The sequence below is a fragment of the Gobio gobio genome (genome assembly GCF_949357685.1).
Source record: "Gobio gobio genome assembly, chromosome: 5".
Taxonomy (NCBI): Eukaryota; Metazoa; Chordata; class Actinopteri; order Cypriniformes; family Gobionidae; genus Gobio; species Gobio gobio.
In genome coordinates, this window is record NC_137101.1 from 22,767,068 (window position 1) to 22,790,376 (window position 23,309).

The 23,309-nt window shown below is 37.6% G+C and overlaps 1 protein-coding gene across 1 annotated transcript in view; it reads right to left on the bottom strand.

Moving 5' to 3' along the window:
• ppfia2 (PTPRF interacting protein alpha 2) overlaps positions 1-23,309 on the bottom strand; it is a gene marked incomplete at its 5' end in the record, with an annotated part of 199,406 nt that overhangs the window by 53,959 nt on the left and 122,138 nt on the right. Inside the window, one exon of the mRNA XM_079817863.1 lies at positions 3,067-3,168. Within this exon, the coding sequence (XP_079673989.1) occupies positions 3,067-3,168 (102 nt within the window). The remainder of the gene's footprint in view (positions 1-3,066; positions 3,169-23,309) is intronic.

The window sequence follows — 23,309 nt, forward strand, 5'->3', positions numbered from 1 at the left end:
AGCATTGATCTTAAATCAATATATGTACAGTAGCATTATGTGTCATTTTACTTGAAGGGGCGCCCTGTGTAAAAATCCTGTGTATTTTATCTAGATGCTTAATTTTAATTCTGAAATAAGTATTCAGTATAATTCCTCTGTTAATAATGTATTTTCCCTTACATGACAACATGACGTTTAACATAATTTGATATTGTATGACTATAAGTGAACCTAAAACAAAAGTTTTACTAGTAAAGAAAAGTACTTGTACACTGATATGAGATAAAGTCATATAAGTCCAACAATGTTTTATTCTGCATAAGCGTGTCAACCGCTAATGGTGGCCACGTGTTGTGATCACTCGACCTCACATGGTAACCCCCTATTATTAGTATAGCAATACTCAGAAAAAAATTCTTTAGAATATTCACAGTGTTGATCTATAGGCTATATTGGCAGAAACAAATAAAAGCGAGTTTACAGTGAAAATACAGTCAACCCAGAAACTATTCAGACACTGGATATAATTTTTTACTAGTGGGTGCAGGACACTATATTTTATTTATGTAAGTGAGGATAGCAAATATACCCAAAAAATCTTCATACAGTGGACTTCCAGTAAAATTGATAAAAATTTGGGACCAAAATTATTTAGACACTTTGACCTGATCATGTTTTGCTTAAGAGTTTTTTCTTTAATTGCTAATGTGTCCTTTTACACCACGGACTGAACAAAATTAAGCATTGCTTGGTAATTGGTTGGCCTACTTTGGTATTATCTAATTGTGTATTTCAATTGAACAGCTGACAGCTGATTGGTTGATTGTAATCCATTACATACCTTTCTATCAAAGTTATCTGACATTATCAAGATGAATTTGTTCTGACAGTTGAACTCTGAGTTCTTGTCATATTTTATTACCATTTTCTAAACTATAGCGAATAAACTGTGATAATGTGAGAAAATGTTGAAGGTGTCTGAATAACTTTAGTTTTTTATATTATATATATATATATATATATATATATATATATATATATATATATATGTATATATACAGTGGCATGAAAAAGTATGTGAACCGCTTGCAGAATCTGTGAAAATGGGATTAATTTTAACTAAATAAGAGGGATCATACAAAATTCATGTTATTTTATATTTAGTACTGTCCTGAATAAGATATTTTACATAAACATTTTTTACATATAGTCCACAAGACAAAAAAATAGCTGAATTTATTATAATAACCCTGATAAAAAGTTTATGAAACATTGATTCTCAGTGCTGTGTGTCGTTCCCTGGACGATCCACGTTTTGTGATGGTTGTTCACGAGTCCCTTGTTTGTCCAGAGCAGTTAAACTGCCCAATGTTCTTCAGAAAAATCCTCCAGGTCCTGCACACTCTTCAGTTTTCCAGCCTCTTTTTCATATTTAAACCCTCTCCAGCAATGACTGTTTGATTTTAAGATCCATCTTTTCACACTGAGGACAATTGAGGGACTCAAACACAACTACTAAAAAAGGTTCAAACATTCACTAATGCTCCGGAAGGAAACACAATGCATTAAGAGCCGGGGGGGGGGGTGAAAACTTTTGAACAGGATGAAGATTTTTCTTATTTTGTTTAAATATAATTTTTTTTCATTTAGTAATGCCCTTCAGAAGCAACAGAAGATACTTGCATGTTTCCCGGAAGACAAATTAAGTACAATTTACCTTGATTTCTTGATTCAAAAGTTGAATACATACATTGAATACAAAAGTTGAATACAAAAGTTAAAGTCTTAATACATTGTGTTTCCTTCTGGAGCATTAGTGAATGTTTGAAGTAGTAGATTAGTAGTTGTGTTTGAGTCCCTCAATTGTCCTCAGTGTGAAAAGATGGATCTTAAAATCATACAGCCATTGCTGGAGAGGGTTCAAATATGCAAAAGATGCTGGAAAACTGAAGAATGCAGGACCTGGAGGAACATTAGGCAGTTTAACTGCTCAGGACAAACAAGGGACTCGTGAACAACCATCACAAAACAAAAAAACTGTTGTGTAAAATATCTTATTCAGGACAGTACTAAATAAAAAATAACATATATTTTGTATGATCCCTCTTGTTTAGTTAAAATTATTCCCATTTTCACAGATTCCACAAGCGGTTCACATACTTTTTCTTGCCACTGTATATACACACACATTGCCTATCCCTACTAGTGGGCAAAATGCTATTTCTACAGTTTCTTACTAAAAAGTATGAACTTTCTGCATTATCAGCGACTTTTAGTGCATGCGACAAGTATGTAAATTTGGACGCAATCTCAAAATGATTAAGATATGACCATTTCCATAATGACTGATGCATTGCATCGGGTTAAATACTTCACTTGCTGTCACATTAGCCGCTCCCTGTGTAAGATTAGAAGTTCTGTTTAAAATGAGTCTGTTTCTAATCTCACTCGACCTCTCCTCTTTTCCATTCCACTACGTCCCCTTATCCCCCTCGATCTATGCTTCCCTCTGGTTTTTAATACCCTCCAATATCCTCAATTCCATAATTGACTCTTCAAACGTTTGGCTGCGGCTAAGTAACGCAAGTAATTAATTGAATCGCAGCGTTGAGTCAGGTGCGCTGGATTAGCACAGTGACTCAGGCAGGCACTGAGGGGAGCAGGAAAAGAATGGAGGTGAAAATGAAGCAGAAGAAGTGAGAATGACTACTTTCTTGTGAAATGGATAGCCAGAGTGCTGGTTCTTGTCAGACGTTTTGGCAGCTTCTCTGCATTCAATGCAAATGAATGGTGACAATTTTATTGAAAAATGCCAGCCTGCTATTTTGACTTTCAGGGAATTATGATCAATGATCTATGGTAAGCATCTCAACAAAATCTGGTTTCAGTTCAGTAAAAGCAGTTTTGATCACGCAACAAACATCTTGTCTCTAACAAAACACCATGAATTAGATGCACGAGTCATTGGGTGGGCGTCTGTTCAATTATTGCCTTTTTTGTAAACAGGCACAATTTTACAAGGCGGATGATGGTTGAGGAGTACAATTCTTTGAAGTGCATGGAAGACACTGTGTGCGAACTCACTCTGGTGTTGTTCCTCTCGGCCTTCAGCTCTGAAATCTCCTCCTCCTTCTCCAGCAGCTGTTCCCTGCAGGCATTCAGCTCTTTTGTCAGGGCGGCAAACTCCTGCAAGACACCAAAACAGACATTTGAACATCACATAGGAGTAAGGGGACATGGGTTTGCTAAAGGACAACCCTTCGGCATCTGCTGAGATTCTAAAGTGTGTAACTAGAGGACACTTTGCTATCCGCTCCTAAAGGGTCACTGTCCTGCAGAGTTCAGCTCCAGTCTGAATCAAACACACCTGAACCATCTAACAATGGTCTTCAGGATTCCTAGAAACTTTCAGGGACGTGTTTTTGGGCAGATTGGAGCTATAAACCCTGCAGGACATTGTCCCTTCCAAAGCAGGATCTGACTCTCATAAGGCAGCAGGAGTTGAGGAGTCATAAAAAAATAAAATGGTGGAGAACTGTGAGCTGGCTGGCTTGTTAAATGCAATTGGTATATGTACCAAGGACGTTGTTGTCAACCCTGCTCTTGGAGGGCTACCATCCAGCGTTTAGCTCCAACCCTAATCAAACACACCTGAACCAGCAATTGGAGCAATACATTGCAATGTAGAACAATGCCAGCATAGTGGATCGATTCATACTGCACACCTTCATACCATTTCATCAAGAGTCAGCTTAACAGTATCAAATTCAAAAGAGTGGGAATTTGGACACAGACTAACATTTGTGGCCATGAAATTTGCGGCAACTGCCACGACTGGAGGGAAATGACAACTACATGAAACTTTTCACTTCTGGGAAAGAATAATCCCACATAAGTGAAAGGTAGAGATTCAATGTACTCATGGTAATCTGAATTCAGTGTCACTAAGAGGATTTCAGAAATGGCAGGAATGGGGCCAGGACTTGACTAGAGCCTGTATATGGAACAAGACGTAAGTGGTGATGAAATAGTTTTGCAAGCAAACATGATGAACAATACACATTGAAGTCACCCTGCAACCCTATGGGCCCATTCATACACCCGGCGCAATGCAGCGGCAGGCGTGACGCAAGTGTTTTTTGCTAATTTCAGCCCGATGCAGTTATCATTTTCACATCCTGTGCCACGCTGTTTAAATAGAAAATGCATTTGCGCCCATTTGTGGCGCAGCAGCAAACAAACATTTTTAAATATTAAAAATAAAAGATTCCTCTCTGGAGAAGTGTAAAGTCTTTGAACGCAGTCGCAAATTCCGGCATGTAAATAGCAATCCGCCATGGTGCAAGCACAACTGGCTTTAAAGAAATGGGAGATGATACGCTGATTGGTTTTTTGCACGTTATGCCCAAAACACACCCATTACTCAATTGAGAGAATAGGGACAACCCTCTTCAAAAAGACCATGTGCCTGGCGCACCAACCCTTTTTCTTGTCGTTAAACTAGCAAAAGTGGATTCAGACACACCCTAAGTGCACTTGCATCGTGCGCTTTAGACCATGCGCTTAGATCGTTAAAATAGGGCCCTATAACCTCAACCATAACCATGGAAACAGTTTAATAATAAGCACAATGAATCATCCCAGTGACAGGCAAAAGTAAAAAAAAAAAAGGACAATGAATCAAGACAGTGCCAAATCAAACCAAGAAAAGTACCCTTCATCCTCTCAACTATGACTAAGTGGGCTAAAAATGTGCCACAATTCGTGAATCTAATGGGCAATACTATTTTTATGATGTATAGGGGTACAGCAAGAACAAAATTTGGAGTTTGGACTTGTATCTCTATGAATGGTCTGTCTGGAGTTTGACTGATGGCAAGGATCAGAGGTCTTATTTAAATAGGCAAGAGTTGAAATCTCTATAGAAGACACCTCGATTGATAAACATGAACTTGGTGGACAATGACAAGCCTGCCTCGCAACCACCAGACAGCAGGATTGGGATCATGCAAAGGTAGCTGTCTAGGACAATAACTCACTGTGGTATTGATCTAAGCCTGTCCTCTGCTGCAAGGCTCCTCTGATTATAGAGAGATAGTTAAACAGGACACAATCCAGCTGGCCATCAAAGACCCCAGTAGAAGTCTTGTGTTAGTTGGTGAGGCGTTGCATTGAGTGTGAACTCATTGTATGAGGCTGTATTCTCTTATGTACTTTAAAGCAACCACCATCTCTTGCTGTGATGGTATTGATTGCAGATATTATGTGTTCTTTTAAAAGACAAAGTGTGTATGAGCAAACAAGTATCCAGTCTTGATGTTGTAGCTTTGCCTCAAGTAAATCCGGGTTTGAAATCTTCAAAGTACAAATAAACTGGGATATTACAGATTGCATCTTGGGAAGCGTTAAGATTCATTGCTGTGAACATACACACCAGTGAACACATGCAGACAAACATAGTCTAACAACACACCAGCCCTACATGTGCTAGAATTCCAAACAGTTATGATCAAAACTCCCCTCTAGAAGCTCTGCCTCTGAAACAAACCTCCCCGAAGTGTTTTCTGAAGTCAAAGGTCAATGTTCTAAGATCAAACCAAATTCACGGCGCAGGGATCCTTTGCTGCCCTTAGGTGGTAAATGTGTGGTGGGTAAAGCATTGGATCAACATCTGACAAACTCATTAGCGTGTGAAGGTCCCACCAGTGTGGAAAAGGTGAGCACATATTTTCTCATCTAAGTTTCTAACATATATCTCATTACTGGACAATCTACCATGTTACTGTTGTTGTCACTGATAAAAAAATGTTCTGTGGTGAAGTAAATACTACAGAAAAACCCCCAAAGTAAATTCTATATTAGTTCTCAATTCAAGCTTGTAGAAATTGAAGCGTAAATATCAATATTATAAAATTAAGTAAAACTACTCCACTTTTCTGATACTGATGTTCCCATAATGCACTGGGTCATGAATAATTAATAAGGTTGATTTTTTTTAGCTGCTTTCCAGCTCTATTTACAGTTTTATCATTGCTTTTTTGTTAGGTTTAGTAACTTGCCATTTTGTGACATTTGGAGTTCCTTTTCTACTCAAAACGACACATTCAAACTCAAAAGCGATCCATTGAATGTTACCGTCACTGTCTATTGTGTACCAGATATTGAGGTCTCTGTGTTTAAGTCGGCACTGTTATGTAGATATGGTGTCTACACAATATCTACTATATTATATACTTAAATGTTTCTAAGTAAAGCATACACTGCATGGTTTAATTCAGTGTTATTTTGATGAAAAGTATTGCAAAGGAAACATCAACTAAGTAGGAATAACTCTTTTACTGGCCAAGTTAAAATTACTTTTTGCCTTTGTTCATTTTACTTAACTTAGTTAAGTGTACTTAATGCCATATGTGCAATTTACTTTAAAATATGCTTGCAAAAACTAGTAAATGTTACTTATTGTCACCTTAGTGTGTAAAGACAAATCAATACTAAATATGGAATTTTCACACTTGAAATAATTTAGGATCATTTTTAATTCTTGGACAACAAAGTCCAGGATTATCGTGGGTTTAATGTTTCACACAGTTTATATTTTACACCGATTATTGATAGCACCGCAATTCAGCACAAACTTGTTCTGGAGCAGGGCTTCATAAATTATAAGCAAAGTTGTGTTAAATTATAAGTGGTGCTTAACCAGGGTCAATTAACTCAAGATCAAAAAAAGAAGTTAATCCGGGATTAAAAGTAGTTTGAAAAGCATAGAGGAGATCCACGTGTAACAACTTGTCAAATTTCCAATAGAGTGAACTGCAAAGATTTCAAAGATTACAATTGCGAAGATTTCAGATAACATTCAGCCACATTGGACTTTCAACCACAGGAATGAAAAAAAAAATAAGATCTCAACGGTTTCCCCTAGACTTGAGATTAAATGGAGCAATCAGACTTTTTTTCTCCTGTTTCTCAAAAGTATTTACCCTGAGTAAAAGATCTCAGTAATCTCACATCTCACCTAGAGTTTCAAGCGTCTTACAATGTCTCAAATTACACTCAGATTTGCCAAAATGTCAGCTTGAGTCGGATCAAATAAACAAACAAATAAATAGATAAACAAGGCTCAGATTTCAATATGAAGATTTCAATTTCTCAAATTCTTCAAATACCAAATCATCCATTTATGCATACTATCATTGGTTTCTATTATTATTATTTCTCCAAAACAATTTTAGGACAAACATCTGAGACAAAGTTTTCTTCAAAGTGTTTCTACCTAGGAATGCCCATCCCTGAGTACAGACTGCGCCAGCTCTAGTTTGGATAACGACGCTGACAATTGCGAAGATTTCAGATGACATTCAGCCACATTGGACTTTCAAAGATTATCCTAATATTGTAATATTATCCTTATATTGTAATAATTATAAGCACAAGTTGTAACTGTTGCCTAACACATTTGTTGTGTTAGCTTAACTGAATGCAGGAAGTTAACTGACCACATAACATGAACTTAATTATATCGGCATATTACTGCCATATGGACATTACTTTGGTACAATATTCTCTGGCTGATAACAGAATACTTCAAATTATAACATAGAAACAATTCTGTAAAGCTGCTTTAAAAGAATATATATTGTGAAAAGCACTATAAGAAAAATAAGCTTGAATTGAACTAAAAAGCAATTAGATATAGAACATTTCCTCAGGAAAGCAACACAATCACAGCCAATCAGGACATACTTTAATATGCAGTTATATACTTTGATTTTAGACAAATGAGATTTCACTGTGGATGACATGCTAAAAACAGAAACCGAGTAATTGTCTTAAGGCCTGTTCAGACCGGGACGATTTTCGCGCGCGATTATCGCCGACTTTTAACGCCTCGTGACTAAACAAAGGGCACCAATGTGAGTGTGCACACCGACGCGCAAAACGGCAGGAGTAAAAGCGTCCTTTAAAAAAAAAAAAATTAATTTAAAAAAAAAAAAAATGTTATTTTGACGCAGCGCATTATAAAACTGGCCAACAAATGAGATCAGAGCTTTTTTTCACGTGCCTGGAGCTGCTGAAGTGACAGTAAAGCACGATTTGGTGGCGCTCAAGCACAAAACGGTCTTGCCGAGCACACATTGATACGACGAAGAAGTAGTAAGTAGACAAAGAAGAAGATGAGCTGCTAATGCTGCTTGCCAGTTAGCAAAAAGTGTGTGAATGGTTTTGGCCATAGACATAATATATCTGTGGTTTTGGCAAGCACGTAAATACTGTCTCTCTTCTTCTTCTGTGTGACAAGCGAGTGTCAGAAACGCAAAGTGCCGCAGCACCACCTTGTGTACCTGGAGCGCATCTACTGAATGTGCACGTTCACTTGGCGCATCGCCAGTGAAAATCGCTTGGGTGTGAACACTCAAGACGCGCCGAAAAACGCTGGCGATAAGCGTGCGCGATATTCGTCCCGGTGTGTACAGGCCTTTACTGTGTGACGCTGTTGGTGGTCACAGCTGGTTATGACAAGCAGGGCAGAATAATTTTTGCATTGTGCCTTTGTTTGTTGTGAGAGTTTACTTGTTTGGTTGAGGACAGTGATATGTTATAATTAATCCTCATAGAGAGTAATGAGAAGAAGCCTGGAAGGATTCAACCAGTCTGAGGATATCTCATGAAAAGCAACTTCGTCCCTCACCATAGTTATCCCATACACAGACGACGCCAGGGCCCAGAGGGCCGCTGCTGGCAGATGCCCATAACGGGCATGTTGACGACACTGCTGTCTAGCAGAAGTCACTCGGTTCAGTTTGGCACACACGTCACTGTGGATGAGTTAGGAAAGCGCTAATTAAAAAGTGTTGATTAGAGAGGTGGTGGTGCAGAGGTGTTAGTCTAAGGGGAGAGACAGACATAATTACAACATGTTCTACACTGCTTTAAACAATGACGAGAGAGAAAAAATGGATAAACATGTTAAAATGTTCAAGGCAGGGTGTCAATGTTAATTTTAACACAGTTTTAAAGAGGTACGTTTTACATTTATCAATATAATGTAAGTAGAGCTATTAAGGTTAACTTATTACCTCTTGGGGTGTTACCAGGGCAAAGTGGTGCATACAGTCCTTTACAGGTGAAAAAGGAAAATTCTGTCACAATTTTTTAACCATAATGTCATTTCAAACCTTTGACTTTTTATTCCCAGTCCTGTATGACTTTCTTTCTTCTATAGAACAAAACGAGACATTTTGAACAATGTTCAAGGCACGCTGCTTTTTTTTTTTCAACACAACAAAAGCATATGGTGAATGGGGGCTGGCAAGCTCTAAAAAAGAAACAAAAACATCATAAAAGCGGTAAATATACTGTAACTCATGCGCCCCATTACAGGTCTTCAAAGAGGTACAACAGATTTGTGTAAGAAACTGACTGAACTATTATCCACTGAAAATCTTCCATCCGCCATAGCTCTCAAATGTCATTTGCATTTATTCAAATATGTTGTGTAAAGACATTGACAATTCCAAGCGACATTTGACCTCAATAGACGGAGCGACAGAAAGTTTAAATATGCAGAAGTGTGAATGAGTCCCTGCTCACTGAAAGTTTTGTTGTAAGGAAAGAAGCGTGACAATTCTTCAATATTTCTCGTTTTGTGTTTCCCAGAAGAAAGAAACCCGTATTGGATTGGAACAACATGGTGGTGAACTATTCATTTAACTCCATTTCGTGTTATCTAAAAAGGCCCCAAAGCCATGTAGGTTAGCAATCTCACACTGACAACACCCTCAGTGTAAAGTCTGAATGACAAAGACCACCCCATTTGAAAGGCAGATGCAAGAACTGCATCGTGGAACTAGACCAAACCTGGTCCTCCCAAAGGAAATAGCACTTCAGTTTGAGACGTTTGGGTTTAACAAAGCCTACAAAGAAATTTCCAGAAGAATGCCAACCAGTCGGTGTGAAAGCCCTGGCACATGCCATTCATTCTATTTGGATTGACTCAAAACCCTCTTTTCCAGCTGGATAAGACACACTCTTGGGAGCAACGGGCTGTTTAAAGCGTGGAATGGATGAAAGACCGAGTAGGGCATGCACCTAGAGTTTTTAAAGCTTTAAATCAAACGGCCTATATAACGATAACCTTCAAATGCAAATGCGGCTCTCGAGAAGCACTCATGCAAAGTGGCAGTATAGAGCATTCCCATAGTGCAGCACAATAACTGATGTAATACAATAAAAACTGCAAAGAAGCCATGCTTTATCATAAACAAATCAAAAACTATAGGAGACAGACAGAAATGTTAACAGCTACATGGATGATATACAACCACAGACCCATTAAACTCTAGATTGAGGATGTGTACTGCGTTTGATGAATCTTTAATGGAGGCTGTAAAGCTTTATTTACAGAATGTCCCATGGGGCACATGCAATCTCACAGATGTATCGTGTGACGAACAGAGCTCCTGTCTTTGTCTGCGTTGCACGCAAGGCTTTCAATGTACAGTAACAGCAGAATTCTCAAAATGTATGACGCAGTTGTTCAATGAAAAAAAAAAAAACACATGCATGTAGAATTGTCACTTTTCGATACCTAAATCAGTCAAATTTCACCATTCTCGATACTAATTCCGATATAATTTCTCATCTACTTCCACTCCTAACACTCCAATTTATCTGTATTAAACCTTACACTCCGCAATGACAAAAAGCTGATTTGAATTGCATACACGTTCGGAGCTGGCCAGTTCTGACTGGTCCCAGGTCAGAAAGCATCTAACCAGAGCTAACCAATGACATTAGAACGGATGAGAAAAGACCTACCGGTATATACCTATCAGCACTCAGCACGACTCATTCCCTTGCTTTAAATATTTAGCAAGGTCACGTATGAATCTACCAGCATCTCTTCAAGAAGCAAATCTTATTTTTTAGAAGGTTGTTCACAGAAACAGGCCAAAGTCAGCATCTATATGGAGGTGTATTTTCAATTAAAGCACTCAAAAATGTTTCAAAATAATGGCTGTTAGTTACTGTAATAACTTTTAATAAAATTTTTTGAAGGGGATGATCTGCATTCAACAGTTTATTATTTAATTAAACACACATAATGCTATGAAAGGGCAAGTCGACTTTGTATTAACACTGTAATCGTTCATTTTTAATTGCCTGAAAAATCTAATGCAAAGCGCTTGATTCCTCTCAAATCAAGGCAATTTGTAACAGGTCCCCTGTAGACCTGTTCCCCTGACAGCACACACACGTCCTGTATTAACCATCTCTCTCAGCAGGAGGACGGTCATTTAAAGTTAAACCTGTATAAATCCATCGGCAGCCCACAGCCCTGTCACAGACCCACTCCAGCTCTGTCCGTATGAACCCAGGGTCTGTGCGGTGGGGCGACCATTGGGCTTGATTTACTCTGACCTTTGGTTGCAGAACTCAGAGGGGTCGACACTCGGATGTAGAGCCGCCCATAAATCTGCAGAGGGGGTAATTACCACCCAGGGATTTAGCGCTTCTCATGGGCGTTGGCGGCTAATTCTGTCCTCCTCGTGACGGTCATTAGAAAGCACAGAGGACCGGTGTGACAGCGCAAAGATGCTATTCTGGTTAATCCACAGTTAAAGGCCCCCTGAAATCAAAATGTACATTTTTTAGTCTTTAGTATGAATATGTTAGCCTTAAGGTTATGAATAAACTGGTGTGTTCCAAATATGGATGTCACAATACCAAAATTCCAGTAGTCGGTACAAATACCATTAAAATTGTATGGTTCTCGGTACCAATTTCGGTACCACAGCAAAATCGGATGGAACTATTTTAATTAACTATTTGAAAAAATATTACATTAAATTCAATGAGTTTATTATTTATGATAATAATTATAAGTAAATAATACATAAAAACATACAATTTTCAACTAAATAAGAAGATAAATTTTTTTTTAAGTGTAGTCAAATCTTTTGATAATTTAAAATATAATAGGCCTTTGATGACAACAATCTAAATAAATGATTCTGGAGTTTTGTTTTGTAGAAAGTGAATTGCTTTCTTTAAAGTAAATTTTGTTTTGTATAAATTGTATCTTATTTTTTATTATTTATTATTAAATATTTTTAGCATGAGACTACTTTAAAAAAAATAGTACAAAAAATGTACTTAGTAATTATCTTAGTAATGTTTGTATTGTTTCTAGTCTTAATATTTAAACACTCTTAAATCAAGATGCATTTACTAGATGAGTACAATTTCAACTAAATAAGAAGAGCATTTTTTACTCTCTCAGTCAGGTTTAAAGCTAATTCATTATGCAGCTCATTATGCAGGTCATTATGTGGGATATTATGTTATTTTGTCCTCTCAGGTGATACTCATCATTATTCATTAGATATCACCCCTCTTGCATACTGGCTTTGTGAAGAAAAACTGTCTTACAAATTTTAAATCAGTGTATTGTTTTATGTGAATGAGTAGGCTCAATGATTCTCACATCAGTTTAAAGCAAGACCTCAATGCAAATACACCCTGGAGTCAAAAGTCTTGTGAACACATATCTATTGTGTGTTTTGAGGCCTTAATTTTAAAACACATTTTTTTTGTTTTTTCAAAAATCATGCATAAACATTTTTCTCTCAAAAATACAAGCATGTACATACATGTTGCTCACATATTATGGTAGCCCAGTTTGTGCTGAATACCGTGTAATTACACTTTTTTTCCATTAATGTGTTTATAAGCAACTGCAAAAAACACAAATGTAAGAGCATGTCAAAACAGCTCAGACTCCTAGGGGTTAAAAGTAAACATTGTTTATAAAAAAGTGAAAAATAAGCAACCCACTAGGCACACCTAATAATAATAATTATTATTATTAGTAGTTGTATTAGTATTACATTGAGATGTTGCTAAATCTACTGTACAACAGTAGCTTAAGAGATTTTTGTCAATTTTTTTAGTGTCTGTGTGTTTATATGACGATATTTTTTCTCAAATTAAACGGTTAATGGTCATGAAGTGACTCTCAGGCTCTCATGCGTTCATGTCCTCATATAGTGACATGGCAGAGGCTAAAAAGACAGTGAGTGTCAAGCATGCGTGCGTGCGTGCATGTGTGTGTGTGTGTGTGTGTGTGTGTGTGTGTGTGTGTGTGTGTGTGTGCATGTTTTCGTGAAATATCAGGACACAAATGTGTATAATGACATGGGTATGACACAGGTATTACAAAAAGAGGGTGAAATATGAGGACGTTCCCCATGTCCTCACTTTTCAAAATGCTTATAAATCACACAGAACAAGTTTTTTTTCACAGAAAGTGAACTGCACAGTCTCCTGTGAGGGTTAGGTTTAGGGGCAGGGGCAGTGTAAGGGGATAGAAAATACGGTTTGTACGGTATAAAAACCATTACGCCTATGGAATGTCCTCACATTTCACAAAAACAAACATGTGTGTGTGTGTGTGTGTGTGTGTGTGTGTGTGTGTGTGTGTGTGTGTGTGTGTGTGTGTGTGTGTGTGTGTGTGTGTGTGTGTGTGTGTGTGTGTGTGTGTGTGTGTGTGTGTGTGTGTGTGTGTGTGTGTGTGTGTGTGTGTGTGTGTGTGTGTGTGTGTGTGTGTGTGTGTGTGTGTGTGTGTGTGAGACAATGAAACCGCGCGTCTGCGCCATTCATTCACAGAGAGATGTAGAACATGCAGGATTAATATTTAAATAGTCTATTACGGTTTAACATTCACTGACATTAGTATACATTTGGCCACAGTCTGGAGCCCTGCGCTTAGATAAACACGTAAGCGACTGAAAGCCGCTGGTTATTAGTGGGTACCGAATATACTCGGTACTACCGGTACTACAGAAATACTGGCTTTTATCACATTTTCAAAATTTCAGTACCGACTTGGTACCGAAGTACTGGTACTTGTGACATCCCTATCCAAAACAATGACAACATTTGCATTTAGGCGATATAAGCATTCAAAACGTAGTCTCTCACTTCCGCTAAAATGGGTCACGGATTTTTATGACATCACTACGGACTTCAGCTTCTCATCACATCTTCTGTCCAATCAAATGCTCTCTAGAATCTGAAGCATCCCGCCCCCTAAATAAATGCCCCTAAATGAAGCTGTGGCTGAAATCGGTCACTTGTTCACACATTTACTATTTTCTACATGGTGAATGACACATAGTGACCTATATAGGGGATATGGAACGATTCAGACAGTGTAAATATGCTTTCACTTGAGGCGAATGAAGTCTGGTGTCAGGTTAGTTTCATGCACACCGTCACAGCGTACACACAGAATCTGCTATGGTCCAGAGACACGAGAGCACAGAGCGGACCTCATGCACAAGTCAGTGCAGACAACAAAACATATCAAACCCATTTGAATTCTTCACAGAATGCTGTATTTCAAAGCGATATGGAGGAGATTATGATGAGAAACGGTTAGAGATTAGGAGGAAACTGTGGCTTTACCGAGCTGCATGGCTCTAGTCAAACTGTGATATAAACGAAACGCTATTGGCTGGGAGGAGCTGTTTGATATGTCCCACCCGTCTTCCTGTTTCAGGGGAAATTACGTCAACACATGGAATAACGCTATGCATTTCAAGGCACTTTAGTGGGCCTTTAAAACAAAATCAAGAATAAGTACCACGCTGAAGGAACGATATTAACATCTCCTGATGCAATAGTTTGCAAGCCCATTATAAATATTATAAACCCTTAACCATAAATAACTAATCCCCCATCATTTGTGACAGACATGAATGATATTTCAAATTATGTGGCTTGTTGAGGACAGGTGCGCTACTTCAAGTACAATCAGACTAACAATTGTTACCTGTAAAAATATCCCATTGACTCACAATGAAGGAGGGATTCAAGCCATATCTTCAACTACATTATCATATTAATTTGAAGGTAGGTTCAATTCAATTGGAAGGGTGAGGGGTGATTTTATTTTTGTCCATATTAGGGTCCCTAAAAGACCAATAAAAACCATAGTGAAAAAGAAAATTCTGTCATCAGTTACTCACTCATGTAGTTCCAAATAGACTTTCGTTCATCTTTGAGAGATATTTTTGATCAAACTCTGATTAATCAAATCCATATGAATTAAGCACCTTAATCCAAGTCTTCTGAAGATACACAATTGCTTTATATGATGATTTAATTTAGGCTTTTATTCACATATAAACATTGAACAGCGAACATTTGTCAACAATCACCTGGCAACCACCTAGCAACACCCTAGAAACCACCCAGAAGACCCTAAAAACTGTGGAAACCACTCACAACATTCTAGCATTGTGTCAGTGGTTTTTGCCATCAGAAACAAGTCAACTTGTGATGCATCTAGTGATAAACATCAGGATAAAAGAAAAAAAATGAAAGCAGCAGGTTGCGTGGAACTTAAAAGAAGCAAGTTGATTCCAGTTGTGTGCTGTCTTTAAGGAAACAAAACCCAGCATGCTCTAGCAGCAACCCACAGTGACAACACAGCTTGCTAACTTCACTTTAATAGCAGGAGACAATAATGACAAGGCCAGAGAAAGGATAGTGAAAGGAGAGGAGAAGAGAAAATTAGGCCCACCTTAGTCCTTTCCAATGCAAAACAAAGGTCCGATATTTGCAGTGACCTTTATATTTCCCCTGTGAAACATGAGGCATGTTTTGCAAGTGTTTTAATGGGGAAATCAACAAATCGCTGACTTATTCATAAACATATGCCGTTTTTTTTTTTTCAAGAAACCATTCTTAGAATTGCAGGGCACTAGAGCTAAGGGTGAATGGGAACACATCCCCACCCTTGTGTAATGAGTGTCACACATTCTCAATTTAAAACCAATCTAGTGGAGCAGTCAGGCAGCAGAACACACACACACATTCTGCAAATGTCAGCCCATGCATCACCCATTAACCAGCTGTGAATACCAGCAATGAACAAGATGAATGGAGTATGAAGTTGCTGACTTTTAAGGAGAACCCATCTGATCAAGCTTCTTCTACAGAACCTTTATACAAATGTCCTCTTTACTTTGGGAAAACCATTTTTAAGCTCTTTCTAGAATGACAATGTGTTATAGTAATGCACACACACACATATTCATATATACATTTATATGCATATAACAGTATTTTTAGGCATTGACAAATATTTTTGAAAGCTTATTAGAATATAATGTAGCAGCATGTTAACGTCAAGCTCTACTGAAATCAATGGCAAATCATGTCCCCAGTGAATTTCACGTAAGGAGCACTATTTGAGTGGCACATAATGTTGCTGACTATGTAGAGAATTCTAAATCAGTGACATATGAGGTTGCATATAGAATGCTCTCTTAGAAGGCAGCTGCTTATGTAGTCAATAGACTGACCTCCCGACATATGAATATCTGCTATAAAAGTCAGCCTGCCTTTGAAAGTGGACAAAACCGGAAAACAATAACTGTCAGATCAGATAACCACAGTGAACGTCTCTGTATAAGGCAGATAAAACAAAAGGGTGAACAGCAGTGTAAGTACCCATAAATCACCTACAAGCAGACGTGAGAAGCCGTCGTGATTGGTTTAAGAATCTTCACTTGTGAGAGCTCAGTTCACGTCTGGTGAGAAATCCTTTCGGAGATCATTTAAGGATGAGTTAATCAGAGACTGACGCCTGATAGGCGACGTAATTTAGGTGATAAAGCAGGCAAGTACATATATACGTGCTTAAATCCCCTCAGCCTGCTCTATTGCAACATGTTAAGCAGATATAAAGCAGGGTAGAACAGAATCTTAATGCCTAGCCACAAAACTAGGACAGATGGTATTTGCGTCCATTACTTCTATGTGTTTTCCCCACAGAATAAAGGGACAGTCCTGTCCAGAACTACCCGATGCTGAAGACAATTAAAAAACTATCAACATGTTGTGGCCTTTGGCCAATGTCTGTTAGTTTTGAGGCCGTTTCTATGCTAGAATAATGTCAATTGTTGTCTCATTTTACCTACTAACCTACATTAGTCTAGTGAAACTGTACTTTACCCTTAAATTGTAAACCACCTTCCTCGTAGCAACAGCAAGTAGCAAATCAATGATTTGATAATGTATCAAAGTATTGGACACATTTGGACTTGTACTTCCAGTGAAAACGTTCAATTTGTTTCGAAGAACATGGCAGGAATTAAATCATCCATGACATAAGCTTTCTAGTTAGCAAGTCTTGACCCAACGTCCTGTTGTTCTTGTTAACTAAACTATTGTTAACTTTTTACAGTACAACTAAAAAAGTATTAAAATGACTAAAATGGGGGGAAAAAATAAAGCTAAATAGAAATTTTAAATATTAAAAAGCACATAAAAACTACTTTAACCACTAAACTAGCCCCCACAACAGTGGTATCCGCCCTTATGGGATTTAACCTACAACTCTGGTTACCAATCCAGATACACAACCATTAAGCCACATCATCCCACATATTCATAACTCTACATGTGCATCACCAGCAATCCATTCTGTCAACGGACTTACTCTTTTTTTTTTTTTTTTTGTCTTTGTCTTTTTTTTTTGGAGATGCAATTCTCTCTTTTGGATGAGAGGAGCAGCGGGTGCAACGATGGCCATTTGCACTTGGGCGACCTTTGCCCTCACTTTATTCTGTCTCTCAGTCAGTCTCTGCGGAGGCCTGTCTATAAAATCAGCCCATTTCATTGGGTTCTTGATGCTGGGCCACACTGATGCCTTTTCTTATTACACTCTACTTTAGAACAAATGACTCAATTGAAAAATGGGACGACAGAGAAAGTGTTTTAAAAAAAAAAAGAAAGAACGTCTCGTACCAGCCGCAGATGGGTCTCCCTCCCTCAGCTAAGTTGAAAAATGCTGCCCAATTGGTTTTACACAGTTGCACTCCAGGAAGCCAAAGATGGTGTTCCCTTCCAAAGAAACAACTTGAAATGTTAAATTGTTGTTGACAAATTACAGAACAATTGAAAAAAGAAAAAGAAAACTACAGTGCATCTACTGCAAACAATAATTTATTAATTACCTGCAATTACAGCACCCATCATCCCACAGCTTAGGCACTAGTAACTGATTTCAGGGCAATAGTAAGTAAAACCGACCAGCTGATTAACACGCCAAGCCATTTAAATTGTACTCTGACATGCAGAAAATGCATTGCATTACCATCTGTTCAGAGCACTCTACAAAATTAAGCATGGAATTCGGCTGAAATTGCATAAACGACATGTCTAATGTATCACTGCCTCAGGAAATGTTCCGAAATGACAAGTTTTATACAAGACAACTGTCAACAAATGTTGGTCAAATTCAAAACAGCTCACCCTAAAGTCTCGACAACAGCCTGATCTCTAGATGTATTGGTTGAAAAACAACAATCATGGCTTATCAATCAACATCTTATCAGTGGGTCATCAATCAACCAAAGTTTTACACTTAAAGGGTTAGTTCACCCAAAAATGAAAATTCTGTCATTAATTACTCACCCTCATGTCGTTCGACACCCGTAAGACCTCCGTTCATATTCGGAACACAAATGAAGATATTTTTGTTGAAAGCTGATGGCTGAGAAAGGCTTCAGATAGGCCTCCATTGGCATTCAGTACATTTACACTCACAAGACGCATAAAAGGCGCTTAAAACGTCGTTACAAAGTCCATCTCAACACAGTGACTCTACAATAATTTTACGATGCGACGACAATAGTTTTTGTGCGCAAAAAAAAAAAATCAAAATAGCACCTTTATCCAACTTGTTATTGTCTTCCGTGTGTGCCTCCACGACGCATGCGCGAGAATATGACGCAGATCCGGCGTTCGGACAGATGACCCAGAAGCGATTTGTTTACAAGCAGAGGAAGACGTGCGTGTCTAAGCTGTTGGATTCTACATTGATCGTGCTTTAGGTCTCGGCGTAGTTCTCAAAATGGGGCTTAAGTGTGCATTTCATGGATTCCCGAACGCTGGCGCTACGTCATATTCTCGCGCATGCGTCGTGGAGGCACACTAACTTTTTTAGGTTTAACTAGATGAAATTGTGACAGAAATATATTACTATTGTAGGCCTACAATAAATAATAATAACAACAATAATAATATTACATAATTTCAACATTGTTTAAGAATATATTTGTATTTGATTACCACCGTTTTGGTAATGTATTTGTATTAAATCATAAAAATTTCATAAGACTATTATTCTTAAAGTTGTTAATCTAATTAATAATAATTTATTTAATTTAGTTCATTAGACATGTTTTATTGAAATGTTCATAAAAAACAAAACAAACAAATGGTTTCAAGTTTGTTATAATAAATCATTTGTTCAACCAAAATAAAAAATCAGTTTTCATTAATTTAATGCCATTTTAACTGGTGATAATAACAACCATCATTTAATAATACAGTTTATTTATTAAATAATTAATACCGTGATGCTGTGAAACTGATGTTTTCATATCGTGAAAATCTCAGTCTAATACAACCCTACACGAGAGAGTTCCCCACCCCGCTGTTAAAAAAAGTAAATCAGTAACTTTTACTCTGAGTATATTTTAAATTAAATACTTTTTACTTTTACTTGAGTACATTTTTAGACAAGTACTTTTACTTCTACTTAAGTAAAATTTCATTGAAGTAATAGTACTTTTACTTGAGTAGAATATTTTGTTACTCTTTCCACCTCTGAATAAAATACCTCCCTTTGGAGTGGACTTTGAGCTTTGTGACCAGATCTTGAAACAGCAACATTACAAACTAACTAAAGTTGAAAAAGTGGAAAAGCATAATAGTGATGGTTACATTAGAAACCACCATTAAATATTTACAAGTCCAAAAGTCCAAAAACATGTATCACTAAAAGACCAGATGACCAAGATAAAACATTGGACTTTTGTGTCTCCAATCTTCACACCAGGGTTTATTAAACCGTCAAGACTTCTGATGATATTTACTATGTTGTTTAATCCGTGGATTTGACACACTCTGATCCACATTTCTTGCCGCCGTTAACGGCCTCTCGTTGTGCTCTGAGCTTATCTGCTTTGCCCAGCTTGTTCTCGCATAGACGGTGATTGGCACTCGGTCGGCCTGTGTCATGAGAGTCTTAACATAAATTGAAGGCGTTCTAAGGCAATAAAGTGTTGCAGCCGCTGTGACACACTGGGAAGTTCCCTATGGATAACGGCCGGCCGTCACACGAGACGAGACGGTCCGTAAATAAAAGTCGCCTGTGTCCTGCCAGACTGCACCAAGCCAATAAAGTTTTTAAAGGTCAGGACGGACTCAGTCTTGCCACCTAGAGTTATGCCCACTATTAGGCAAAGTGGTGCAATGCTAAATCAGATTTGTACAGTGATAGACAGATACACACTGGCACACTTACAAGCAGCCAGACAGACACACACACACACAAACACACAGGTAAGAGGCAGGAGTGCCGTGGCCTGAAGCAAGTGTTCACTTTGTATTAGCGTGACGTCTGGTGCTGTGAATCTCTGGCATTTTCTTAAAGGTCTTCCAGCACAGGGGAGGATCCATTTAGGTTTTTGTGCCTAAAAACACAGTGAAACATCTTGGGCGGATTCCATTTGAAAGTGATCATTACTATGTTCTCATGAAGTGGGCATCTTAAGGGCATTACTGGATATACCATACATTATTCTTATTTTATTTTAAACATGATATTCATTTTATAACACAGCTGCAAGACTTCAAATGTATTCAAAAGACTTAAATTGTTTACCATATACTATTTCTACAAGTTTTCTACAAGCCTGTTTCCATAAAGGCATACCATTGCACATCCTCATATTATATATTGGGACTTTACTAAGTTTACACTGAATAGACTTTTCGGACTAAAAATGTAATGATGAAACGGTCTCTTCTTCATTTGTTGTGTTTTCTGACAACATTTCACTGAAACTGTTGGTTTGTGGACGAAGGACGTGAATATGAGGACTGTTGCTAAGCATCTAGTCTTAACATTCTAACACAGCTTCGACACTATACATGTTTGGCATCGCAATGCAGGGATAACACTGCAAAAGCAGTGATAAAGCAGAATTTCATAACCAGGGTTAAGCGCTGTGTGAAAAGCCCTTGCAGGATTTAAAAACATAATTATTATTATTTTTTATTTAACAGAAATAACCAAGGGTACAAAAAACGACCAGTGAGCGTTGCTTATTGCGGTTTGTTAGAATAAATATGGTTTACCATTTGTCACTGTATAATATATGCTCTCAAGGACACCTTGTTGAAATTAGCTGGCATGTTTGGAACAAATAAACCAGACAAACAGGCTATTTTGTAGTTATTAAAACTCCAGAATAAGCTAACCAAACCTAAACCAAATAAGTTAGCAAACCTAACCAGCTGTTATAATGTTGGTGATCAGCACACAATGGAGCACACAAAGGGATAGTTCACCCACAGTGATGTGCGGTGGTTTTTTAAAATGAGAAGGTAAAGTCCTACTTTTTTTCAGTAAATCAGTGGCGTAGGCAGAATTTTATTTTTGGTCGGGCCTGGGCAAAAGTGTGCGGGCACTTTAACGCGGGACAGGTGGGTGTCACTGTCTACCTAAACCAAAACTGTAGCTACAACCTGTCCACACACAAAACACGAGCAGCAGTTACAAGGCTATCATAGTGGGTGGGCCTGTGCCTGTCAGGCCCGCCCGCTGGCTACGCCCCAGCAGTAAATATATATCGAACGTAAAAGTATGTACCTGTCATACTAAATTTTCCTATTTAAATAAACATTACTTAAAAAATAGAGACCAAATACAATTCTATTTTGTATTTTTGCAGTACCTATGTAATGTTCCAAGTAGCCGATACATTTAACCCTCTGGGGGTCTTCGGTCATTTCTGACCCGAATTTTTATTTTATTTTTTTGTTAAAAATCGTAGCTTCATCGGAATGGTACGGAACTTGGTGACTTTATTGGTACTTGGTATATGAACTCACAAAAAAAATTGAGGACAGGATTTGAAAAGTCTAAGTGGTCATAAAAAAAATAGTCACACTCAGGGTCTTCGGGTCCCATAGGAAATGAATGTGAAATTGGCAAAAATATGAAAATACTGAGTTTTTTTGTGCATACAATCTACAAATCAGCCAGGATGCAGAAAAAAAAGGACTCAACAGTGAAGGGGCGAATCTCTAAAATATCAAGAGTGCAAAACAGACAAAAAAACTCACACACACACACAAAAACACAATTAGCTTTTGGAATGGCACGCGTTCATTTGCGTGTGCGTGTGTTTTTGTGTGTATAAGTGTGTGTGAGTTTTTTTATTGAGTCTCTTGATGTTTTAGAGAAATTTCCCATTCATTTCCTATGGGGGTCATTTTTGACCCGAAGGTCCTGAATGTGACAATTTTTTTTTTACGACCACTTAGACTTTTCAAATCCTGTCCCCAATTTTTTGGGGTGTTCATATACCAAGTACCAATAAAGTCACCAAGTTTCGGACCATTCCGATGAAGCTACGATTTTTTAAAATGTTTTTTAAAACGCCAGATCCACTATAGTGGTAAAAATGTGATTTTGAGTGATAAAAATGCTCAATGTGTCCACCGGATGGCACCGGTATATATATATATATATATATATATATATATATATATATATATATATATATATATATATATATATATATATATATAATTTTTTTATTATATTCAATGGGACAAAATGGGTCATAATTATTGCATAAATATTAATTATTAATCATAAAATTATCTCAAAACACCAAAAAAGAAAAGAAAAAATATTATTGAAAAAATATATATTTCATTGATTTTACTCAAATCTTTTTTTATCTTAATCCCGCCCTCCGGGTCATTTTTGACCCGAAGGTCCTGAGTGTGACCCATAAATGAAGAACCCCAGAGGGTTAAATCAAGTTAGTGTTTCTAAGCATTTTTACATTTATTCCAAAATTATAACTTAAGGCAGTAATAATTTAAACAATATTTATTATTTTTCCTACTGTTCAGGTTTTCTTTTTAATAGTCAACTTATTTCAGCAGTTATCAAGCTTGTACACACTGAGACACGAAGATGTACGTTTAATTTCCCCAAGCTGATTGCTCACTAAAAACCTGCACGGTGATCATGTTTTCAGGTCATTTCAAGTTTGATTTTTACGTGACAAAGTGATGGGTGTTATTTAAGTTTGTTTTCTTGCTTTTTAATTGGTCTTCCCATTAACTGCATCATTGTCTACATTCAAGCCGATCCGTGAATACGCAGGAAAACAAGAGGCGGGATATTTCGCACGATCAAATCATATCCAATCATAGCGCGA